Here is a 25,433-nt window from a genome sequence, read left to right on the forward strand (position 1 = left end):
TCATAAGTTGTTGATTCAATTTGTTTAACCGTTTGATTGATAACTTATTTATGTATGTTTATTAAGAATGCGCGCTTAATTTTCATGCATGAATATGACGCTAGAATATAAGTGAATTTCACCTAATCGTTATGAACTTATATTCACAAGTAGTGGAGGTTGCTTATAAACAATCGCGTTAAACGAATTCTTGGCATAAGTTTCATGCGTATTCCATAGTAACGAATGCCTCGTCAACACTTATAGTTTTCATGTTGCTTAATGATCTTTGATTGTATCTTTATTGTGCTGTTCACGTAAAGGACTTTTGGAGAATGTTGTGAGTTGCGTTGCGCTAACCCATCCAATTCATTAACTTAAGGAAAACTTGACGGTTAATTTAAGCGGACCTAATTAACCCGGAGTGTTGAGTTTCATAATTTATCGAAAGACCAACTGAGAATCAATCTTGAATGCAAGTGTAACATGTGTGGAGAAGAACCCCTTGGCTATTCCATCATCCATATTTTATTCACATTCATATTTACATTCTGTTTTAATTGCAATTTGTTCATTTAGTTTAATTTTGTCAAAACCTAAATCCCCCTTTACTTTAATGTCAAATTAGTTAGAAATCAATTTAGTTTGTGTTTTTAAGAGTTTTGAGTCTTTTGAACTTGTTAGAATCTGTTTAGTTTATGTTTTAAAGTATTTTTGAATTCTTTGAGTCTAGTTTAGTGTTTTATATTGTTTTTACGTTTTTAAGTCAGTTTCTAAGAGATTAACAATCCCTCCTAATCCCCGGTCCAGAACGATCCCTACTTATACTTATACTACAATTGACAAAAAGAGGGTTTAATTTGTGCGCGTATAATTCACGCATCAATTGTGTCGACAACTTCACCAACTGAACTTACTTCATCGCTGAATATCTAATGCAACATTTTGTTTAAGTATTTACACATTCAATGGGGTGTTGCAGTCCTAATAGTGATTTTGAACCATATTATTGCTAGTCTATTGTGAGACTTAGCTCATTCTCCACACTAGCAACCAATAATTCATTGTACAAGAAATCAATGGAGAGAGAGAAAGGATATTATAGGGCTTCCAATCAAATAAAGAATTTGAGATCGAGAGAGAGAGTGTTACAGTGGGATGGGTGGGTTATTTTCTTGTTTGGTCTGTGGGTGGGAAGATGAATTTGGCTAGGGATTTTACCTTTGTCTGTTAATTTATAAACTAATTTATTTAAATAATGACCTTTAATTTTTCACTTTAACCAAACAAATAAAAATAACTTTAACATGTTAAAAACATATATAGGGATGAAATTAGGGGTGGGCACAGGTTGGGCCGAGCCCAAAATTGGAGGGACCAGACCGGATCCGCTTGAAAAAACAACTGGGCGGGGCGAGGCAGATCCTGCAAAAATTGAAATAGGAACCAGATCTAATCCAACCTGTTTGAAACGGCCTGGTTCCTCGGGGCCTCACGGGTACATTTCCAATTCCTTCCCTATCAAGTTTCCCAGTACAACCATTCACCAAAAATCTCAAAATTCAATCATAGTTTACATACCCAGTTAATCTTCTCAGGAAAAACCTTCAAAGCAACAAACTTTAATTAAAAAAAAAGTTTGAATTTTAGAAAACCCAGAATCCCAAATGACTAATTTCCTAAGATTGCATCACAATATAACACAATTGATCAAAATCCAAAATTTAACAATTTACCACAGCTTTAGCTCCAAGCAGTGATTGCATGCATCAGAAGAAATAACAAATTCCTTCTTTGGATCCCTTTTTTTAATTACTTAGAATCCCCCACAAACAGCTTGAAATCAAGAAACAAACCAGAGAGATAGCACCAATGGAAGACGCTGATCTCCTTCTCTATGAGGCTATCGAATGAGGCAGTGTTGTCCTATTCCTTCTTGATCATCTTTACCATGTGACCATCAGCAGAGCTCGGCTTCCATGCAAATCTAAATCAGACGGAGGAGATGACTGATTTGTTGTTTCAAGTTGTTCGACTTCGTTGTTCATCCTCTCGAGTTCGACGGAGAGAGAGATTGAGAGACTAAGAATCGAGAGGGATAAAAGTTCGACGAAGAGAGAGATTGAGAGACTGAGAATAGGAGAGAGAGATCGAGAGGGAGGACTGAAGAGAGTCTAGGAGAGTCTTCGAGAAAGTGACAGGGTCAAATTTGAGAGTGTGTGTGAGATTAGAGTGGCACGGCACTGGGCTGGGCCTGTTTATTGGATATGGTTCAGGTCGGGGGCCCGTGGTTTCAAAATATTGGATCTGCCCTGCCCCACTGTTTACTTGGACTCGACCCGCCCTACCCGCGGGCCCAGGGCTCGTTTACCCACCCCTAGATGAAATAGAACAAAAAAGAACAAGAGCATTTTGATAATCGTATTGATTTCTATTCCGATTCAAGTGAATTAGTAGATGGTTTATATGAATTCAGTTTTGTGGAGCCTAAAATAATCTCAAAAATTCTAGAGGCGACATGTGGACTTTTGCATAAGAAAGACAAGATTACCCTCAATAAATGGACAGGCTTCTCGGATGCTCCCACGTGCAGCTCACACCCTTGAAGGTCCCAATAGTTGAATACGACTGCCCATAGCTCACTTGCCCACGGCAAGGAAAAGTCAAAGTCAAAGTATTAAAGATGAGGATTAAGTACCCAAATCCTATCTTTAATATATTTCCAATTGAAGATTGACTCCAATCAAGTAAGTAATCCCAAATTAAATCAATTAGGGACAATTACTCCATTATCTCAAGATATTATTTCCTATTTAATATCTTGAGAATATTTCTCCATAAAGCCTAACACTATGGCCAACCCTAGGTGAGGCTTAGGTCTTTGATCAAATGTGTTAATTGTTTTGTAGGTGCATTTTCGTCAAAACTGAAAACGGCGGAAGTTTGCATCAACAAGTTTCATTCCTATTTTGATCTTAGAACATTTAAGTGAAAAGGTTCAACATGAACCTGATTCCGACTCCTCATTTTAATAACTTCTCATCAATTCAATTCCCCATATTTTGGTTACAGTTATGTAAACGAGCTATATTCTGAAAAGTTTCTCAAACAAAAAAAGTTACACATCTCTTAATTAAATTATTCAACTTAAAATATTTCAAATGGTCTTAACTTCTTGGCACAGTCGAAACAACAAATTGTTAAAGTAATTTCTTTGGAATTAATACATGCATGCATCAAATTGGGTGGCGTAAACCACTAAGGTTATTGCATCGTATTCAATCAGTCCCTAATCCTATGAGGGCCAATAGCATTTAAATTTTTGCTATTAATTTGGACTAATTTACTTGTGACTTTCGATATGTTTCGAATACTGTTGATTACCGGCCTAAGCCGGATAAATACCATCGGTTTTAAGTTGTGAATGACACAGACGGATTGATAAATTATTGCAACTTAAACGGCCTTGAACAACAAAGCTTTTACAATGCAATCACTGCCGTCCATTTGCGTACTCTCTTATCGCTAATCATAGTGTGTATATGCCCAAAACAGTGTTAATTAATTCAGTATGCTTTGACTATTTAAATTTAATAGTCAAGTCAACTAAAGACAACCAAAATAGAGCGATCAGCTAGCCGTGGTCACCACTTAATTATCCCATCAAAATTGTGAATGGTAACGTTTTCTTGATGGCTTATCACCATTTGGCCTATTGGCACTTTCAATTTCCATTTTCTCAAAAAGAGGTTCAAATCAATAGATAAGAGGTAGTGTTGATAATAATAATTAGGCTTATTTATTTATTTGTCTTTTGAAATTGCTATTTAATTCCAATTTACTCTTTGAAATTGGATTTTTCTTACTTTATCTTGTAAATGACAAAAATACTCTTAATTTAATAAACAATGCGTTAAAATGATTTGACAAAAATGGAGTGTATTTGTGTCATTTTATATCTTTATTTAATAGAGATTTTTCACGAAAGAACTAAAATGATTGATGGTGGACAGACTCAGAGACCACTTCTATCGATTTCAAATCTCAGATACCAAAGTGAAAAGTTGTGCCAATCTCAAGAACCATTTTGGCTAAAAAGCCTATTCTTTATGTTTAGTTAAATGTTAATTTCTCTCTTGAAACTCAATAGATTTAGCTAGTTACTATTCAAAATGTTCAAATAGCTAGCGGGATAACTAGTCTGTTGGGTTGTAATTTTGTGAGTTTCACATTAAAATAGCCAAACAACCTCCTTTAGTGAGGTTGTTGACCTTCTTTGGCGAGGTTGTTGGAGATGCTCTTATGCCACACATGGTAGAGATTTGACAATTTTAGAGGTTTACGACAATCTGAAATTTCATACCTTGCCAACCACATGGCTTATCTATGTCAGCATGATATGAAAGATCCAGAATGTCTTTTCATTTTGTCCATGTCACAGAATTGACAAAAATGGAGTGGAAGGGCTCGAATTTGTCAGTTTTAGAGAGCCAAGTGAAACAAAATTCAATTTTAGAAGTTAATATGAGACTAAAAGACATTTTCAGGGGACAAATCAATAAAATAGCCTAAAAATTAAATAAAAGACATTTCCTTGATATCCTAACCCACCCTTCATTTTCAATGAGTGCATTATACATTTGACTTTTACAATAAAAGCTTCAGCTATCCGTCATCCAATCAACAACATCAAACGCCCTCAAATGAGCTGGTAAGTATACCAAATATGGTGTATGCATTGCAAAAAATTAAGGATGAGGTTTAGTTCGGTTTGGCTACTAAGAAAAGGCAACCGACTTTATAAGCATATTTTGTGACAACCCGTCCCTAGTTCTACGATTTTATAAATTTTAAAAGAATGAATTTACGAAAATGCCCTAGAGGTAAAGACTTTGACTTCCGTTGACCATCGGTTAGAGAGACGTATGATTTATTCTTTTAGCATATCCTCGTAGCACTCGTTCGTACGAACGCATAGGCGACAGCCGTTTGCGAGTCCGAATTATATCGGTATAGTTACAGACATTTGAAATTGGTTATTTAAAGTTTAGTTATAAATTAATTCAAAATCCCACCATGTAGGAGTGGTAGCCAATAAATTTTAAGAGAAAAAGAAAGGAGAGAAAAAAAAAAAAAAAAAAAAAAAAAAAAGGAGGGGCTGCCTGATGGCAGCGAAAGAGAGGGGAGGAAGAGAGCACAAGAGGGACCGGGAGAGAGGATGGCCCAGTGAGGGAAGAGAGAAAGGAGGAAAAAGGAGGGAGGAGAAGAAGGAGGGGAACCAGATCTGTTCCCCTTGACCTGCGAAACCTACGGACCTGATCCGTATTCTGGCAATTTCCGTAGCCTTTCTACCATTGTTCGATGATTTGGACCGATTTACTACTCCCAGTCACCATCTAGCCTTCCCCTCTTCCATATCCACCTAAAATTTGAAGGAATTTGGGTGTAAATTCTTCAAAGGGCCGACCGCGAGGGGGGGTAAGGGTTCGTGGTGGCCATTCCTCAAATTCTGAAACAAAACCCTTAAGGTACCATTTGGTACATGAGACGGGACAGAACATAGTGAGACAAGGCATTCCGTCCCACGTTTGGTGCGCCTAAAACGGGTGGAACGAGCTGCTCCACGGGACGAGTTTTGGATGAATTTTCGTTCCACCTCACCCCCTGGAACGACTCGTTCCACATCCGTGGAACAAAAAATTATAACCTCTCCGTCTCCTTCTTCTTCCTCCTTGTTTCCATCCGAGGGCATCTTTGCTCCCGCTCCGTTCCGTTCCGTCCTGTCCCGTCCCGTCCCGTCTACATACCAAACGATACCTAAATTACCACTACCAAAATACTCATCTGAAGCTCAGGAACAAAGCCCAAACAATTTTAGGGACGTCGGAGTTGCTATAGAGCCGAATTGAGGACACCCAAATTATAGCGTTTCGGCGGGTTCATATTAAATTGGGGCTTTTCCCGGCAAAATTGGCCTTGGTCGCAAGTATGAAAGTTTCTCCACTCACTGAGATCTTCATTTCTGTAAATTTTGAGAATTTTTAGAAATAGTTGGATTTTCCGACAAGTCGGAGCGGCCAACCACAACCCATGGCGGCGCGTGCAGCGGTGCGTGGCCAAAGGGCCGTTGATGTCATTCTTAGGCTAAATTAGATGCCTTGAGTTCAGTCTTGGTAATTGTATGTCTTAGGTTGATGGTTGGAACCTAAATTCTCTACGTCACGTTATTTGGTAAAAGTGTGAATCGACGATCCGACCGTTGGATTGTCACCAAACTTTAATGCATTATAGTACGTAATATTTTTGGCCCATAGGAACTTACGAATCGGGAATCCGATATACGGATCTTCCTGAGTTGGAATTGTTAGTTCATAAAATAAAGTGTTGACCGCCACTTGGTTTTAGCAATCGGCGGAGATCCGACCGTTGGATCATAATGAAATATTAGGACGTGGTTCTAGGAACATAATGTGAATCTTTGGAAGTAACGGATCGGAAATCCGTGATGCAGATCTTCCGGAGTGAATTACGTAGAGATGTGTTTTTTTTTGTAAATTATGTATTCTATCGGTAAGAATTATGAGACGTGAATTGATAATTGTTCTAGGCGACATTGGTTCGTGATGTCTCGATATGCGTGCTAGGGAGTCGTAGTGTAGACCTCAGGTGAGTGGGTCATTTCCTTTCTATCGTATATATACATATGATTGATAATTCCACAAACGTGTTTAAGTTGATTTATGCATGTTACCTACAATAATTGATGTGAACTACGATTGGCTTGATCCCTATTTAGGGTACGTAGGCAGTCTAACAAGACGTTAGATGCAGCCATACAATAAATGAGATTAAATAATCGAGACAAAAGCCTTGTTTGGGAATTGAGCAATGTAAAGGAAGTTGGTGAAAAGGTGAGATTTAACCTTATGATTTTGGTGGTTAAATGTTGGTCATAAATCAATGTGTGAGGAATTGAGAGATTGAAGTAAAGAATCGTAAATAATGATGGTTAATTAAACTAATATTTAGTTGGACTTGTTCCCGATAATTATTCCCGAAATAAATAATTCGGGAGTGGGGTATTACAGATTATGCATATTTCGTCATGTTATATATATATATATATATATATATATGTATATGTATATACTGGTAAATGCTATGACATGGTTGAGTATTAGATTGCATCATGACATATCCATATGTATACTACCTGTAAGGAATTACTGTGAATGCTTTGAAGTGCGAAGAGGCATGCAAGACGCACATGTAAGTTCAGGTAAGTTTATGGTGTTACTTGAAATGATCGAGTTATGGCATGACTATATTTATACTTTAGGCAACTCCGACACTGTCGTACAGGTTGCCCATGAGTCGTACATGTTATAATAGATGCAGTTAGAGCTCATAAGCCTGCACCTCGGTGTTAGTGCTCCCACCCGTGGCCAGGGCACAGTCCTTCACGTGATGTTCACCTCCCGCACCTTACGCTCACCTTGGATCCAAGATAGGTGCACATTCCTGTCGTACAAACCACTACATGTGGTTCCAACTCGTAGGTGACCCACGATTATTCACACAGTCTTCACGTGATCGTAGCACTTGAGCGTACTTATTTACACCCAGTCCTGTCGTACAGACCACTAGAGGTGGTTCCGACTCGTGTGCAGGATATGTGATGAGCTATGGGTTCAGCCGTATAGGCCACAAAAAGTGGTTCTGGCTGACATATTACTTGGATATTGATTGATGAGATATGAATGAGTCGTACAGGTCACTATAGGTGACTCCGACTTATGAGCTAGCATTGATTAATGAGATAAATGAGTCGTACAGGTCACTATAGGTGACTCCGACTTATGTGCTAGCATTGATTGATGAGATATGGACAAGTCGTACAGGTCACTATAAGTGACTCCGACTTATGTGCTAGTATTGATTGATGAGATATGGGTGCAGTTGTATAGGTCACATTAGGTGACTCCGACTTGCGTGCTAATATAGATTATTGAGCACATGATTATTTATATTACTAATGAGATGCTGTGTCATGGTATATTTATGGAATTACTGTTGATATATTTTTTATTTCACATTGATACGTGATATGATTTTCTGGAAACTATACAGGTATTGCATCGAGGGGTTATAACGTTTTAGAAGGCTTATATTAAAATTTTATTTCCAGGGCCACTCACCCTTGTTTTGTTTTCACCCTCCAGGTTTTATTAGCTGAGTTTTCTTTTCAACGAGGGGTCGTGGCAAATCTTAGTATTGGAGATTTCTTTCGAGTGTATGATTCTTAACCACTCTACTGTACTTACTTATGCTCTAACGTCACGTGTGAAATGGGTTCGTTCCCACTCACCAACGCACTCTGGTAATTAGGCACTCTTGTGTTCAAATTTATTCATATTTTTCCACATCATCACACTTTATGGATTCGTCACCTTCCAAGTGTCAGCCAACACAGCTCGATTCGGAGTCCTTGTGGACATTCCGGATCGGGGTTTGTCATATTTTGAGAAAGAGCTGAATTGAGAAAATAGAAGTTATTCCTAAATATGTATTTCAAATTTTTATAATGTTATTTCTTTTATGTATTTCATCAAGTATTAATTTATATATTCCATGAACGTTAAAGGATTTTAATAAAAAAAATTATTTTATGCATTTAGTGAGATTATTATTTTAGTACATTGCCCCGCCTAAGGACCAAATTTTTTTTAATCTAACCGAGGTTATTAATTTATCGGGCATTCATTTATATTGAGGTTTAGCAATCATAAACCTAGTAAATAATTTGAAATCAATTATAATATTTATCTACTAGAAAACCTTAAGACGTACCCAAAACAAAATAAAAATTAAATTAAATTTTTAAAAAAAAAAAAGCAACATAAAAGTAAACCAAATTACTAACTTATCATTTAGTGTAATCTAAATTTTTACACACTTAGAGTAATTTATTTTCTTGCAAAGAGTGCATGTGGTTGCTCATATTTAGATTTGAAACTTTTAAAAACACATCTATTAATTTCTCTAAGCTGAGAACAAATTTCCGTGCATAACTTTTTGCACTTAATACCAAACACAAAACTAGAACATACCCAAACCTATTGAGTCGGTCTGGTAAGCTTTAGCTTTCGTTAAGACAATAATAACATGCTTTGTAGATAATAATCAAATAAATATACAAATATTGCAAAAGAACTCAAAAATAATACGTGAAACCAAACACTCTCCCAACTCCCACCAAAATTATGCTGCGAGTATCACTAGTAGAAAAAACAACTTGCGCAACGAGATTTTGCACGACGAACCATATTTCGTCGCACAAGAGGTACTTACGCGACGAAAAAAATAGTGTCGTCGCACAAAAAAGACAAGAAAGGGGAAAGAAAAAAATTGCACAACAAAATTCTTCATCCCGCAAGAATACTTCCCGTGACGAACAATAGTTGTCGTCGCACAAAGTCATCAAGAAAACGCGGTGAAATTTTTTTTGGCACGAAAACCTTGCACGACGACAACGGGATCTTTGCGCGGCAAATGTTTCGTCGTGCAAGTTGTTGTCAGTTTTCACTCAAACCATTCACTGCAGGTGAATCAGAGGAATCAATACTGGATTTATTACAAATGTTTGGGCGACAAAGCCTTCGTCGCGCAAAGGTCCTAAGCTTCCTATAAATATGCACTTTTGTTGCTCTTATTCTTCACAAATTTGTTCTCCTTATTCTTCACAATTATGTTCGTGCTGGGATGGAGGATAAAAATAAGGATCAAAGCGTGTCAACCGCCAACCCGAATGATTTGAGGCAACATTTTGAGTTCGTGCATGTGATTGTTGTAGCCATGTGGAATAATTGTACTACTACTGAGGGGCGTTCTTAGAAATATGTGCCGGAGAATGCAAAGACGGTAGTGATGGGTGAAATATTAGTAAGTATAATGTTGATGGATCAATAATTCATTTATGTTGGAACTAATTATTTGCATATATGTGTAACAGTGTAAGTATACTCTTGATGATGATACGAATGAACAGTTGATGAAATTGATGGAGGATGCGTTGGAGGGAGATTACAATCAGTGGCGTTATGAAGTCGAGCGGAATGGGAGACCATCGAAATAGTAGTTTTTGAAGACAATATTTAAATTGAAGGTTTTTTTTATAAGTTATGTATTTGGACTTAATTAGGCTTTAATTCATGTTTGCTTTTTAAAATAAATGAATGGATTAAGGTATTAATTATTTTTAGAATAAATATTTAAGGTATTAATTATTTTTAGAATAAATATTTAAGGTGGTAATTATTTTTATAATAAATATTTAACTGAATATTTGTTTGTAATTATAAAGTTTACGTATCTATGTTTACATAAACTTTATAATTACAATCATTCCGTTCGTCGCTACACATATTGCGCGACGCTATTTTTGTCGCTCAAGACAACTTTGCACGACAAACAACAGATGTCGTCGCGCAAAGTTGCATTCAAACCTTCCCATTTATTGCGCATTTATGATGCGCTTTGCGCTACGAAAATAGGTATTTGCACGACGAATGGCTTTGTCGTGCAAAGGGATCCTATTGTTATATAAACACAGTTTCAGAACCATTGTTTAAAAAAGGAAATAAAAATAAAAAATTTGTTTCAAAAGAATGGCCGATTCTGGAGAAGGTTCTGGCAAAAAGAAACTTGTAGTGCGATCAGAAAGGTATCGACGAAGGAAAGTGCCGTACTTTGAAGACAAAAAGTATGGCTGATGTGTACGCCAAATTTAGGTATGACATAGGGAGTTTGGTGCGGAGGGAATGTTCCACTGAGTTTGAGCCTTGGAAAAAGGTCCCTGAGTAGTTGAAGAAATCCATGTTGGGGGAGTTTGTAGTGAATAATGAATAATTATTTTTGTTAAAACGTAATATTTTTTAAATTACTAATTTATTGTTATTGGCATTAATGTAGGTTCATTGGAATGTTGATGAAACTGATGAGAAGCAGCGGAAGTATGTGGATGAGCTTTTCAAGCAAAGTTTCTGGCAGTGGAAGTTTGATGTGTTGCGGGCGGCGGAGGATTGAAGTTGAATGGTAATTTTTTTTTGAAATAAGATTTTGTGGACTTTATATTTATTTTAATTAATAAATTTATGTTATGTGGATGAGTATTAATATTTACATTAATTATAATTTGTATTTGGGATAATAAATTAGTTTTGTTAATTAATTTAATGTTTAATTAGGTTTGAGTTTTTTATTTATATTAAAATAAAAATTTACATTACATAAAAATAAAACAAAAAAACATAATATTTTGCACGACAAAATTTGGCTTCGTCGCGCAATTTGTTTAAAATAATAAATTATAAAGTAAATGAAAAAAAATTGTAACCTTTGCGCAACTAAAAACATGTTTGTCACGTAAAATCATTTGTCCAAAAGTTAACTTTATAATCTGGATTCAGCAGTGTAGAGGCAAATTGCAGTAAAACTACAAATTTAGTGTCACATCCCAACCCGAGCCCCCACCACATCCCGGGCTCGACTCTGCCATAGCACGATATTATTCGCTTTGGGCCCCGTGCACACCCTCACGATTTTGTTTTTGGGAACTCACACGAGAACTTCCTAGTGGGTCACCCCTCTTGGGATTGCTCTCGCGCGAACTCGCTTAACTTCGGAGTTCCTACGGAACCCGAAGCCAGTGTGCTCCCAAAAGGCTTCATGCTGGGTAAAGATGGGAATATACATATAAGGCTTACCAGATCCACTCCCCTAGGCGATGTGGGATGTTACAATCCACCCTCCTTAGGGGTCCGACGTCCTCGTCGGCACACTTCCGGCCAGGTATTGGCTCTGATACCAAATTGTCACATCCCGACCCGGGCCCCCACCACATCTTGGGCTCGACTCCGCCATAGCACGATATTGTCCGCTTTGGACCCCGAGCACACCCTCACGATTTTGTTTCTGGGAACTTACACGAGAACTTCCCAGTGGGTCACCCATCTTAGGATTGCTCTCGCACGAACTCACTTAACTTCGGAGTTCCTACAAAACCCGAAGCCAGTGAGCTCCCAATAGGCCTCGTGCTAGGTAGAGATGGGAATATACATATATGGCTTACAGGATCCACTCCCCTGTTCGATGTGGGATGTTACATTTAGCCTCTGCACTCATCCTCTTCGTTTTTCTTCAATCCGTCATTTTCATTTTCTCTCAATTTCATCATCTAATACTCTCTCCATCTTCTTCTCTAGGTTAATCGAGTTGTCTCGGTGTGTCTGGTAAATGTTTTTTTTTTTTTTTTTTTTTTTTTTTTTTTTTTTTTTTTTTTGGTTAGGGTAAAAGTATTAATGTAAATTCATACTAACGTCATGAATTTCGTTGTTTATAGGGATAATGTGTGTGATTAGCGATTAGTGGAGAACGATTGAGAAGGTATTTTCTTCGTTTTATTAAAAAAAATATTAATTAAATTATGTTGAACTTATGTTGATAACTGAGGATCCTGGTAAGTCAATTGATGTTTGCTTAAAGCCGTTGGTTGATGAGCTAAAGGATTTATGAAGATGTTCACTTTGGGGGCAGTAGTTATGTGGACTGTGAATGATTTTCCCGCATATGCAATGGTTTCTGGGTGGAGCACTAAGGGTTATATGGCATGCCCTGTATGCAAGGATGATGTAACATCTGGATGGCATGCCGGAAAAGTTTGTTACCTTGGTCATCAAAGATGGTTGCCATGGGACCACTAGTGGCGGGAAAAGGATAAAGAGTTCGATGGGAAAATAGAGCATCGCCTCATACTAGAGAATGGTCCGGTGACCAAATTTTGGAACAGCTTAACCATTTGGATTTTGCTCTGTTCGGGAAAACAGTGAGTAAGACCAGACCTTCTACACATATGAACTGGACGCACAAGCCTATGTTTTTTGAGCTCCCGTATTGGTCAAAACTAAAATTGAGACACAACCTTGACGTTATGCGTGTTGAGAAAAATGTATTTGACACATTGGTGGGCACCATTCTAGATATCGAGGGTAAGACAAAGGACATGATCAAAGCTCATCTTGATTTGGAAAGAATGGGCATACGGAGGGTTTTATGGATGAATAGGGACAATGATAAAGCCATAAGGGATCTTGCATATTTTTTTTTTCATGAAACTGAATGACCAAAAGGAGTTTTTAAAGTTTGTATCGTTTGTAAACTTTCCCGATGGGTATGCTTTTATATTGCGCGTTATGTGAATGTTGACGAGGGTAAATTTTATGGACTAAAGAGACATGACTGTGCAACGCCTACTTCCTGTGGGCATTCGACACCTATTACCGGAAGATGTTGTGAAGCCAATCATGTTGTTGTCCCAATTTTTTTTCCCAACTGACTGCAAGAACATTGCAAAAGACGGACGTTAATCAGTTGCACCATGACATTGTCTAAGTCCTATGCAAGTTTGAGATGATATTCCCTCTAGCTTTCTTCACAAGTATGATCCACGTGATGGTTCACTTGCCCGAAGAGGCATTGCTTGCTGGTCCTATCAACTATTGCTGGATGTATCCCATAGAAAGGTATATAATCCTCATCATTTGTTTATGCATCATTAACCCACACTTACTAATTTGTATCATCATTTTATTTTGGCAGGCTTCTCAAGGAACTGAAAAAAAGTGCACGCAGCAGGGCGAAGCCCGAAGGATTAATTATAGAGGCTTAGGCTTAATATGAGTCGCTTACCTTTTGTGGAATATATTTAAAAGATACATAGATGACTTTCAATCGTCCTCAGCGCAATAATGACGGGGGTGTGAGAAAGGAGAAACTTTCTGTTTTTACCTGATGCGCACGACCCTTAGGAGATCCTGTACAAGGCAAGTCGTTTTCCAAAAATGACATGGAGGTAGCGTATTAGTTCGTATTGTACAATTGTGACAAGATAATGGCATACCTAGATGAGCATGAAGAGATGATGAAGTGAGAACACCCATCACATTTGTATGCCAAGAAACACCGAGAATTGTTTCCATAGTGGTTTCTCGAATATGCAAGTTATAAGTGTTTTGTATTTGTGATAATATTGTAGTATTTAATTTTCTCAAACTAACAAGTGTATGTTTTTGTATAATATTAGGTGAATAAATTGAAAGTATCAAATTCCCCCACTTACAGTGAAGAGTTATATAGCTTGGCGTTCGGCCTAATTCGCGTTGAATTGTTCTCGGGTTGCCATGTTAACGGCGTCAAGTTTTCAGGGACTGCACGAGATGACAAGTTGTGTATGCAAAACAGCGGTGTCCATGTCCCAGGTGGGGGCAAAAGTACGGACATTGATTTCTATGGCAAACTAACAACTGCTGTGTAATTGCTTTATAAAGACCGATACCAAGTGATCATTTTAAGTGTTGATGGTTTGATACAAACCCAAATAGGCAGGGAAGTGTTAAAATCAACCATGGCTTACTATCTGTGAACACTAACAGAACTTGGTACGATGACGACCTTTACATTTTGGCAACACATGGCAAAACAGATTGTGTATCTAGAAAACCCTAAAGTCGGGAAAGGTTGGAAAGTTGTTCAGAAGATGGATCAGAGGAACGTGTATGCTATACCAGAACAAGACCCTACTGATGACGACATCAACAACGTCGCTAACCAACGCTTAGAATCTTCAATGGAAAATGATGCGGAAACACTTCGAAATACAAATCTTATCCAAAAACCGTTTCAAATACAAGGAGCGGCTTCAATCGAAATATCGATTCAGTCAATTACAATTGACCTCAGTAATCTTCCATGATACGATGGTGTAGTGGGTCCAAACAACGATGGTGAGGTACCTATCGAGGAAGAGGATTGGGAGACCGAAAATGATGATAGCAACGATAGCGAAAGTTATTATAGTTCGGGTGGTGAATAATTCAATTTATTTGTGACTTGCTATGTAAAACATATTAAATGAATTTTTTTGTATCTTATGTTATAAATAAATTGTTTTTATTTTAATAAATATAAATTCAAACAAAATTTGAGCCGGGGAAATTAAATTTTCAGCTTCTTGCGCGATGAACAAGAACTATTTGTCGTGCAAATATTATTTGCACGATGATTAATTTCCTTTTCATCACGCAAGGAGATGAAAATTTTGACTTTCTGGCTGGCACAAAAATAATTAAACTGAAATCGCAAACACTTTTCCCCTCACCTCTTTGTCTCTCTAAACCCACTCCCTCCGACACACCCTCCCTCTCTCTCACTAAATGTCTGTAAACTCTCGCCCCCTCACACTCTCTCTTCCTCCTCTGATACACCTTCACCGCCGCACACCCATCTCCGGTGCTTCACAGTCCCATACCCATGCCCACAATCCGGTCCACCCATCTTCACTACTAACAAGGTAAAGATTTCAAATTTCTTTAATTTATTTCGATTTTCATTTGGGGAATTTGGGGTTCCAGTTTATAGAGCATTAGATTAGAGAATTAAGGGATCGGTTTTAAGGGATTGGGGTTTAGGAACTGGGGGTTGGATTTTTTAAAAGTTTTTTTTTTTTTTTTTTTTTTGTCGAAAAGTTGGCTTCTTGATTTGTTGCATTTTGTTGATAATGTGACATGTTGTATGAATTTAGTGAAGCTTCATAAGGTAATTTTTTGTAATAATTTGCAATGGCGTGCCATATATGGCTTCGTCCTTGAACGAGGAAGTTTGTGATTCAAGTCGAAAGTGAGAGATTAAGAATGCATTGCTAATTTGCTACAACATCTATGAGATTTGAAGTTAATTTAGTACATTATCTGTTTCTGTCAATAAAGGACCCCGCTCGAGTCTGTGGATCCCCCAAAGGATGCGGGGTTTCAGATCCTTACAGAGACCTTGGATCAGACTCTCTGGCAGAGGCGGGGGACTTATTGTAGGGGGATGGGGAATGCCCGACGACAGGAACCTAGAGCCTCTTCATCATTGCAGTCAAAGAGTGAGGTGACAGCTTCGACATCAGAGGTGACCGACCTTAGGGCTGAGCTCGCCTCGTATAAGAGCCAGATGTCACTGATTGTACAGGCCCTCAGTCAGTCTGGCATTTGTCTCCTGGATCTTCGTCCCCCGTCGACATCCGAGCACCTCCAACCTGAGCATGCCCTAAACTCTGCCCTTTCGACCTCTTAGCCCGGCCCCAACCTCAAGACATTCCAGCCGCCTCCGAATGACAACCCCATAGATTACACCGCATTATTTTCTTAGTTTTTTACTCCCTTACTTTTTAAACATTTTCCTTGTACATACATTTTGTATTTATTTAAATAAATTATTTTTCTCTTCATTACATTTCTTAATTGCAATTTAATTTTATTATTTTATTACGAAATTAAAAAAAAAAAGAACAAATAATTAAATTAAAAAATACATATATTTTTCTTTATGTGCGACGAATAACTTCTTCTCACAAAATTCTAGCGACTAACAAGGTTTCGTCGTGCAAGAATAAATTGTCATCGCACAAAGTTTCGAGAGAATAATATTAGTCATCCTACGTTTGTATCCTGGTATTTTGTGCGACGAACACATTCGTTCCTTAAAATTTTGTGGGACGAAGGCTAAACCGTCGCGCCGCGTTCTTGCGACCAATGCTATTGTTCGTTGCGCAAAGTCTTTCTTTACGATCTTTGCATGGTGAAGTTTCCGTCATGCAGACGTTTGTGCAATAGAAATACACTTTGCGCGACCAACTTTTATTCGTCGCGCAAATAGTTAAACGTAGTAGTGTATGAATCCCGATTCCCACATCAGATTAAAAAAATAAATAAATATTAAAAAAAAAAAAAAAAAAACCTTATATGTACTTATAAGAATTAGGCCACTTCATATTACTAATTAATTTTATGATAGAACTTCAACTTTCTTTAAATCAATATTATAATCCACCAAATGCTAAATTTAAAAAATAAAAAAAATAAAAAAAATAAAAAAAAACCCAAACCAAAGAGAACACATTATATTTTGAGATGTGAACACAAAATATTTAAATCTTAAAGAAGTTATATAATTTTCAGTACTAAAATAAAGGGAAAAAAAAAAAATATCGAACGCTTGTGTTCCGACTCCAAAATATTAAATTATACAAATTAATCAAAGAGAAGGTTTGCCTGCACGTTCATTGCAACTAGTTTAATTATTATTTAACTAATTAATTAGTTAAGGTTCAAAGCTTTGAAACCGTTAGTTGGCCATTCAGCTTTGGTATACTCCCGTCAGTCTCCTCACTATAAAACCCAACCCTTCACACCTTCCTTGTCACCACTCAACACACAACTCTTAAAACAACCTCAAAAGCTTCTGCTGCGATCACAATGAGCTTTTCAGCTGTAACAACATTGGCCGTCGATCAGGGCGATGGGCCTTCAATCTCCGTCATCCATCCCGACATTATCACGGCTCACATCCTCACCCGCCTCGACGGCCAGACCTTGGCTGCAGCCGCCTGCGCTTCGTCCGAATTACACGGCTTCTCCGCCAAAGAAAAACTCTGGCGGGACGCCAGCATCGCCACATGGCCTTCCATAACGGATCCACGAGTTAACGATATCATTTCCACTTTCCCTGCCGGTCACCGCTCTTTCTTCTCCGACTCTTTCCCGCTCCTCGACCACTCCCCCTCCCAATTCAATTTCAGCCCTTCGTCCCCCACCGCGGAGTTAGTCTCAGCCGTCGATATTTTCTACAAAGACCAGCTCATTTTCTCTAAGGTTCAGGAGTCCGAGACCGAATCCGGGTGGTTCCTCTGCTCACCTTTCCGGGTCGACTTACTTGACCGGAAAGAAACCGTCCCGACACCAATCCAACATGTCGGGGAAGACCAGAAGTCGTTGAAGCACTTGGAGGACAACCTGAGCCTGAGCTGGATCGTGATCGACCCTACCCGGAAAAGGGCGGCAAATTTGTCGAGCCGGACGGCAGTGACGGTGCAGCGTCACTGGCTGACAGGGGAGATACAGCTGCGGTTTGCGACGATATTGGCGGGGGAGAAGAAGGGGGAGTATGTGCAGTGCGGGATGGTGGTGACGTGCAAGGGGAGTGGGAGTGAAGGAAGGGAGCTGCACGTGAGGGAGGTGAGCATGCAGATGGAGGGAATGGAGGGGAATCATTTGAACGGGAGGGAGAGTTTGGTCATATTGCAGAGGGCGATCGAGGGAGGGAAGAGGAGGAAGGAGGTAAAGGGGAAGGCGAGGTATGAAGAGTACTTGGAGATGAAGAGAGAGAGGAGAAAGAGAAAGGAGGCGAGAGAGAAGGCTTTGGACATGATCTGCATTGCTGCTGGGGTTACTATTTTCATGGCGTTCTGGTCATTTGTCTTGTTAAGATAGACGATGATGAACCCAGAAACGGAAACAGTTTGGGTTTAGTTAATTACACAATTTGATTAATTAATTCTTTAAACCAAAATGTATAGAAAAGTTCATACAAAGGAGAAGCAAAGTGGATATTGATTACAATTAATCATTTGTTTATTTATTTGATTTTCATTCTTTACACATGTAAAATGGAAGCAACATATATATAGCCTCTTTTCGTAATAATTCCTCACTTTCTGTTCGTACAACTTTTTCTTTAACCAAAGATGTGTGAGTGATCCTTTTACTATCCTATTCTTGTGCATCATAGTTTTGATGACTTTGCACAAATAAATGTAATTTTTCTTTGTTTAGTTACGCAATGTGAGCGATGAGTACAAGAGTTAAACTTTTGTCGTAAATAAGGACGAAGGTATACTATGGCTGGCTAGGGTGGGCAATAGTCTAGAGTAAATTTTCGGAATTTTAAAACATAGATGGCCAAAGTTATCTACTAGAAAGGAGCCCAATCTTCTTTGATAAAATTAGCCTACTTTAACCTATAAACTTTCCTAGTTCCGCCTTTCCTACGATTAAAGTTTGAAATATATGAATGGGTTTGATTAAAAGTTGGAATGTATGAATGTGTTTGGTAGAGAAAGTCAGAAATAAGAAACGGTCAATGGGGATTAATCTTTGACTTTAAATTTGGCCGGTCACACTTTGGATGCTTCCCCTTTTAGAGAGGTCTTTTTCCGGAGGCAGGCTTCCTGCTGCCTGCTGGGTTGAATGTTATGCAAAATCCTACTCTATAAAGACTAGTACTAATTTTCTCTTTCTAGTCTTATTAAAATAAAATTTGAGAAAATTAACAAATCGTTTTCATTTTATTAAAGATATCCCGAAAGTCATGAATGACGATGTATGTCCATATAATTTTTTTTTTTTTTTTTTTCCAATGGATGTCCATATAATTAGTAATAAGCTTATTCTACGAAGGTTCTCTAGCTAGCTGCACGAGGACTGTACGTGGCGATACAACAGGGCCGGCCTTTAGTTTTTTTGGTGTCCAGGGCGACCGCTTAAATGTGTCTTTCTTAATACACAAACATATATTAAAGAAATATTTAAAATTGGTCATAACCCAATCGAAGTTGGAGGGCTAGACCTTCATGCCTCCATTATATTACTTGAAGGAAAAACAAACATACAATGCTGCAACAAGTGTGGGGGAGAAGGAGTACCTCAACTCCGACGATCAAAAGCAAAATCATACAACCACTCCAAGCAAAAGTCCTTAAATTTAACCTTTAAGAAATTGTCCTCTTGAAATTTTTTGAAGAAAAACTCATCAATTATATCATTACAATCCAAGTCTTCAACCACATTCATTTTAATGCTTATATTGTTGATCCATGAAGCAAACAACACATTAGGAATCCTATAAATTTCGCTATTTCCACGGATGTCCAAGGTTGTTATCAAATACAAATGCTTCTTGTAAGAATCTTCGAGTGTAGAAAAATCGTCTAATCCCCAGCCTGATTAGGTTTCTGTGTCTTGCAAAATAAGAATAGTCATCTCAGAGAAGTCATGTATCACCATACATATGAACCCAAGTATCACACTACCGGTCTCTGCAAAGTAGTGAAGGCTTTGAGCTGAAATTAAAATTCATATCTATAAGCATAAGATACATATGATGCCTAAAGTCTGACAACTACTTGCAAACTACAACAAAAAATTTTGTAATGTTTGACATGTGGTAAGTATCCATATGTTTAAATGTCTTGGGGGGTCAATGTTCAGTGAACTTGTTCAACAGACAAGCACCCATATATCCACCACGCACCTAGCAAGCGTAGCACATTATTGCTAGCCTATTGTAAGTGAGAGGTCTTAGGTTCGATTCTTGCCGAAGGCGAATTTGAACCACATTATTGTTAGCCCATTGTGAGGTTAAGCCCATCCCTCCCCCTTAGACCTATCCTAATTTAATTTTAGGAACATTTTAACCTAAAAATATTTAAATTCCGATAATTATTGAAAAATCACTAAACCAACACCATGAAACTCGTCGAACACCATAAAAGAATAAGAAACACATGAAAGATTTTTTTTTAATTACTTTAGCTGTTGAATTTAAATTTGAACCGTTAGATCTTTTTTTTTTTTTTACCGTTGGATTTTATCATATTAGATCTTAACCGTTGGATTCAATAAATTTGTAAATATAAAACTAAAAAAATGCACATATATGGTGAGCCAAGCCCACTAACCCAAGGGAAATCCTAGGCTAAATTTGCCCCATGAATGAGTTTTGGGTTAAAACTTATATTTGCCCCAAGGGTTGGAGCAAGTTGGGGAAGGTTTAGAACCTAAAATTTGAGTTTTACTCCAAGGGTTAGAGTAGGTCTAAGGGGAAGGAGGTAAGCTTAACCTCATGATGGGCTAGCAATAATGTGGTTCAAATTTGCCTTTGGTGAAATTGAACCTAAAACCTCACTTACAAGTGAAGAGGAGTACCACTATACCGTAATAATAAAACTCTCAGTTAATTAAGGGATTTAAGTAACTTATTATTACTTGTAAGTGAGAGGTCTTAGGTTCGATTCTCGCCAAATATGAATTTGAATCACTTTATTGCTAGCCTATTCTAAGGCTAAACCCACCCCTCCCCTTTTAGTGTAAATAATATCATTTGTTCAAAAAAACAAAAAACAAAAAACACCTATTGTAAGTTGGTAAAATGTAATTTTGGGTAGAAATAAAGTATTTTCATATTATGTAGCCGTCTTGACAATTTGTAGTGTTTTTGTTCTTTTTCTATATATTTGGAACAAGATTCAGAGTTTTTAATTCGTTTTTCTTATTTTTCTCATCCTTTGATCTTTAGCAATCTTGAATTGAGTTGGGTTTTGTTAGCTACGAAAGGCAAAGGCCCATCTTAATTGCCCTAATCTATTATGGATCGAAATTCGCAATCTTTACTTTAAGCTCTGGTGAAATTATATCGTACTACATGATCACACACAACATGCTGACATTGCTGAGCTAGCACATGTCTTCAGGAAGATGGAAACACCTTTGGTGGTGTTAGATGAGTGAGACCCCACTTTATCCTATGAAGTCCCACGTGGCAGATGATCATTGATCAAACTCCATTCATGCAAATCCATTCTATCTTCCCAAAAAATCTCCATCAACAGCTGACAAAGCCCCACCCCTTCCAAGTTAATCTCGACCACCTCCTCCACCGGTAATATTTCTGACTCACTCACTCCAAAACTTACAGCTCTGAACCGAAAAAAAATGGCAGCAACCATGGCGACCGCATCAACCGTAATGGGGCTGCGCAGTTCCTCCCTCTCACCAAGCAGGACATGCCTCTCTTCAGGTTCATACTTCACATACATACACGCGCGCATACATACACACGCGCGCGCACAAAATATATATATATGCGCGCGCACGCGCTCTCCCTAAAATGCGCCTCTGTACAATATACTAATGTTGCAATGCTCTTTAATTGCAGCCTTTGTGAAGCCTATTGTGGTTGGCAACCCTCTGAGGCAAGTTAGGGCTTCTGGAGGAAGGTTCACATGGTAATTTACCTAGCTATCGTTTTTCAAGAAGATCATGACCGTTGATTTTGTTGTTGCAACGTAGAAATTGTTGTATGCGGTTGTGTCAATGTGTCGATCGTGTTAATACGGGTAAAATACGTGGTTTATATAAGACAATACCTGGTTAATTAATTATAATCAATGTTTAGCCTAAATTAAGCCAACAATTAATGGTAAGACATCCATGCAATCCATGCACTGATGCATATATGGCTTGGTTTTGTGTTGAATGTGTTGGGAACAAACAGTAGCTTTCAGAGAGATTGGCTGCGCAGGGATCTGAATGTGATTGGGTTCGGGTTGATCGGATGGTTGGCTCCGTCGAGCGTACCATTAATCGACGGTAAGAGTTTGACGGGGCTCTTCTTTGAGAGCATTGGTGCTGAGCTCGCTCACTTCCCCTCACCTCCTGCTCTCACTTCTCAATTTTGGTTAGTAACCCTTCTTCTAAATTTTGTTCCTTTAGTGTTTGATCTTGTTTAGATTGATATCAAAGGTTTTTTCTTTGTTTTTTTTCACTCCAAAGGGCACAATTACGGCATCTAGGCCCAAATGGCCAAGACAAATACAACCAGCCCAGCCAAAAAAAAAAAAATGGTTTTTATCACAAATGAATTCTAAAATTGACTCACACCATCAAAATAGTCTCTGAAATTGAAAATTATGAATATAAGTGTTGCAAATCAATGTCATCATTCCATTGAATATTGGAGTGGGAGACCACAATGTGACATGTCAGCACACTAACAAACTCTCTAACAGAATTAAGACGGAATGATGAGAGTGATTTGCAACACTCATATTCAAGGATGACATTCATCAATTTTCAACTTAAGAGACAATCTTGATAGAGGGTCAATCTTAAGGATCATTTGTGATAAAAATCCAAAATCTTTTATAGGGCCCCTACCACATATATGCAGCAAAGCTCCCTTAAAAATTTAAAATAATCCCAAACAACCCCCAATTCCCAAATTAAAAGTTTTTCTAATACAAGCAGATACTAGGGAAGGTGAATTGAATTAAGGTGATATGGGGGTAAAGCTGTAACTAAATGAGCTACAAGCAGCTACAATCCCAACACAAAAGATTAAGTGGTCAAAAATATACTTGTACTAGTTCTTTTATATGTACTTGAGTGGTTAAGTAGGTTATCTCACTGATTACGTTTTATAGAGTAACTTGTACGTGGTGTATTCTCGATCAGTTTTACGTGTTTACTAATGTATTGAGCTATTTCAAAGCGACATAAACTTGTCTATTAGATATAAGATTGATTAGTAAAATATCTTGGCATAACTCAACTAGTTAATGGAGTCGATTTTAGGTCGTGTGATAAACTTAATCGTGTGATGAAGAAACGTAGCACTCCTTGAGATTCCATTGAATATTGGAGTGGGAGACCACAATGTGACATGTCAGCACACTAACAAACTCTCTAACAGAATTAAGACGGAATGATGAGAGTGATTTGCAACACTCATATTCAAGGATGACATTCATCAATTTTCAACTTAAGAGACAATCTTGATAGAGGGTCAATCTTAAGGATCATTTGTGATAAAAATCCAAAATCTTTTATAGGGCCCCTACCACATATATGCAGCAAAGCTCCCTTAAAAATTTAAAATAATCCCAAACAACCCCCAATTCCCAAATTAAAAGTTTTTCTAATACAAGCAGATACTAGGGAAGGTGAATTGAATTAAGGTGATATGGGGGTAAAGCTGTAACTAAATGAGCTACAAGCAGCTACAATCCCAACACAAAAGATTAAGTGGTCAAAAATATACTTGTACTAGTTCTTTTATATGTACTTGAGTGGTTAAGTAGGTTATCTCACTGATTACGTTTTATAGAGTAACTTGTACGTGGTGTATTCTCGATCAGTTTTACGTGTTTACTAATGTATTGAGCTATTTCAAAGCGACATAAACTTGTCTATTAGATATAAGATTGATTAGTAAAATATCTTGGCATAACTCAACTAGTTAATGGAGTCGATTTTAGGTCGTGTGATAAACTTAATCGTGTGATGAAGAAACGTAGCACTCCTTGAGATAAGGAATTAGGAGGCTGGTTTTTACATGTTTGGCATTTGATTCTCAATAAGTGTAGAAATAAAAAAGGGGGAAAAAGAAAAAAAAAAAAAAAAAAAAAAAAAAGAGGTCCCACCGAGATTTGAACTCGGGTTACTGGATTCAGAGTCCAATGTCCTGACCACTAGACCATGGGACCGTTCTTGTCAAATCCGCATTTCTGTTTTTATTTAATCAGGCCACTTTCAATAAAGCTATCTAAAGAAAAACACTAATTACATTATTAGGCTAAGTACATTCTAAATCCTTTAAGTTTGGGTCATTTTCCATTGTAAATCCTTTAATTTAGGGTGATTTTCTAATTGGGCCATGAGGTTTCAAACTTTTCGTATTATACCCTGAGGTCTTAAAATGGTATCAATTTGTAATGACAACCTAATAGTTCAAAAATAATCCATTGGGAAACTTGAGATTAAATACTAAATACTAAATACAACAAACAATTATTCTTTACATCTCTACTCTTCTTCATCCCTCATTTTCCCTATATGTGTTTTTCCTCCATCATTATAGTTATCAAACGGGCTCTAATTTTTATGACATAAACTAAAGTAATGAGCTGAACCCTCGTGCAAGTGTAGAGAAAGAGTATTACTCTTTTATAAGAAATAGAGCAAAACTGGCATTCAATGTAAATTTTCTAATGTATTTTGCTTCAAGCAAATATGACGAGGATATACAATTTTTTGAGCAGGTTGTGGCTGATAACATGGCACCTGGGGCTTTTCATCACCCTTACCTTTGGGCAGATTGGCTTCAAGGGGAGGACTGAAGATTACTTTGAAAAATGATCCCTTTTAATTAGGTTATGTAAAATCTATATATATGCTTAATGTTCAGTTATCTCAATTTCTTTTCCTTTCTTCTCGTACTGTAACTGCACAACTTAATCCTCCTGAATCACTATTGTGTACCTTTGTGTAAATAAATATGTATTCAAGTCAGTCTACTGACAGTAAACACAGTGACCACTAGATAAAAAGAATTCTAATGACTGCCAAACGAATCCAAAATTCCAAATTACGGTCTACTGCAATACATTAGATGCACCGATGTTTGTACGATTGGATTAAAATGGTCATAATCTAGTCATGAAAATAATGCATTCTATACATCAGTGAAATGGATTAGAATTCTTGCCTAAACTATCAGTGAAAGCGAGTAAAAATCTGAAAAAATTGCATGTGTGATAAGTTCAACCAATTCCCAAAAAGATTTCTGTTTTGATGTATCAGGTTTATAGACGAACTCAACGTTTTGTACAAGTTTAGTTGAGACAACTGATTGCCATGAAAAATCGGAGAAGGAAGGCGGAATTAAGTCGTTACATGTGGGGTTTTTTATTTTTTTTTGGGTTAAACGATAGATTTGTTAGATTAGATGTTAGATTAGAG

At 37.6% G+C, this 25,433-nt stretch overlaps 2 protein-coding genes and 1 non-coding gene across 3 annotated transcripts; 2 read left to right on the forward strand and 1 right to left on the reverse strand.

Annotated features, from left to right (window-relative positions):
- Positions 1-17,285: 17,285 nt before the first annotated feature.
- LOC137743829 (F-box protein At2g27310) lies at positions 17,286-18,560 on the forward strand. Its single transcript, XM_068483763.2, has one exon. It carries the CDS (start codon positions 17,334-17,336, stop codon positions 18,345-18,347), a length of 1,014 nt encoding a protein of 337 aa, XP_068339864.1. The 5' UTR covers positions 17,286-17,333; the 3' UTR covers positions 18,348-18,560.
- A 2,981-nt stretch (positions 18,561-21,541) lies between these two features.
- LOC137741522 (photosystem I subunit O) lies at positions 21,542-24,999 on the forward strand. Its single transcript, XM_068481224.2, has 4 exons — positions 21,542-21,711; positions 21,850-21,919; positions 22,189-22,371; positions 24,734-24,999. Exons 1-4 carry the CDS (start codon positions 21,627-21,629, stop codon positions 24,828-24,830), a joined length of 435 nt encoding a protein of 144 aa, XP_068337325.2. The 5' UTR covers positions 21,542-21,626; the 3' UTR covers positions 24,831-24,999.
- TRNAQ-CUG (transfer RNA glutamine (anticodon CUG)) lies at positions 24,107-24,178 on the reverse strand. Its single transcript has one exon. It is a non-coding gene; the product is annotated as a tRNA-Gln (tRNA).
- Positions 25,000-25,433: the final 434 nt, after the last annotated feature.

This window comes from Pyrus communis, chromosome 11, assembly GCF_041283825.1.
Source record: "Pyrus communis isolate YQ-2024b chromosome 11, ASM4128382v1, whole genome shotgun sequence".
NCBI classification, from domain to species: domain Eukaryota; kingdom Viridiplantae; phylum Streptophyta; class Magnoliopsida; order Rosales; family Rosaceae; genus Pyrus; species Pyrus communis.

What these genes read in the sequence shown, in the direction of transcription:
- LOC137741522 (XM_068481224.2), top strand. Translation starts at nt 21,627, where the DNA reads ATGGCAGCAACCATGGCGACCGCATCAACCGTAATGGGGCTGCGCAGT. An exon ending in TCTGGAGGAAGGTTCACATG is followed by an intron (nt 21,920 to 22,188) that starts GTAATTTACCTA and finishes GGGAACAAACAG; the next exon opens with TAGCTTTCAGAGAGATTGGC. An exon ending in GCTCTCACTTCTCAATTTTG is followed by an intron (nt 22,372 to 24,733) that starts GTTAGTAACCCT and finishes TTTTTTGAGCAG; the next exon opens with GTTGTGGCTGATAACATGGC.
- LOC137743829 (XM_068483763.2), top strand. Translation starts at nt 17,334, where the DNA reads ATGAGCTTTTCAGCTGTAACAACATTGGCCGTCGATCAGGGCGATGGG.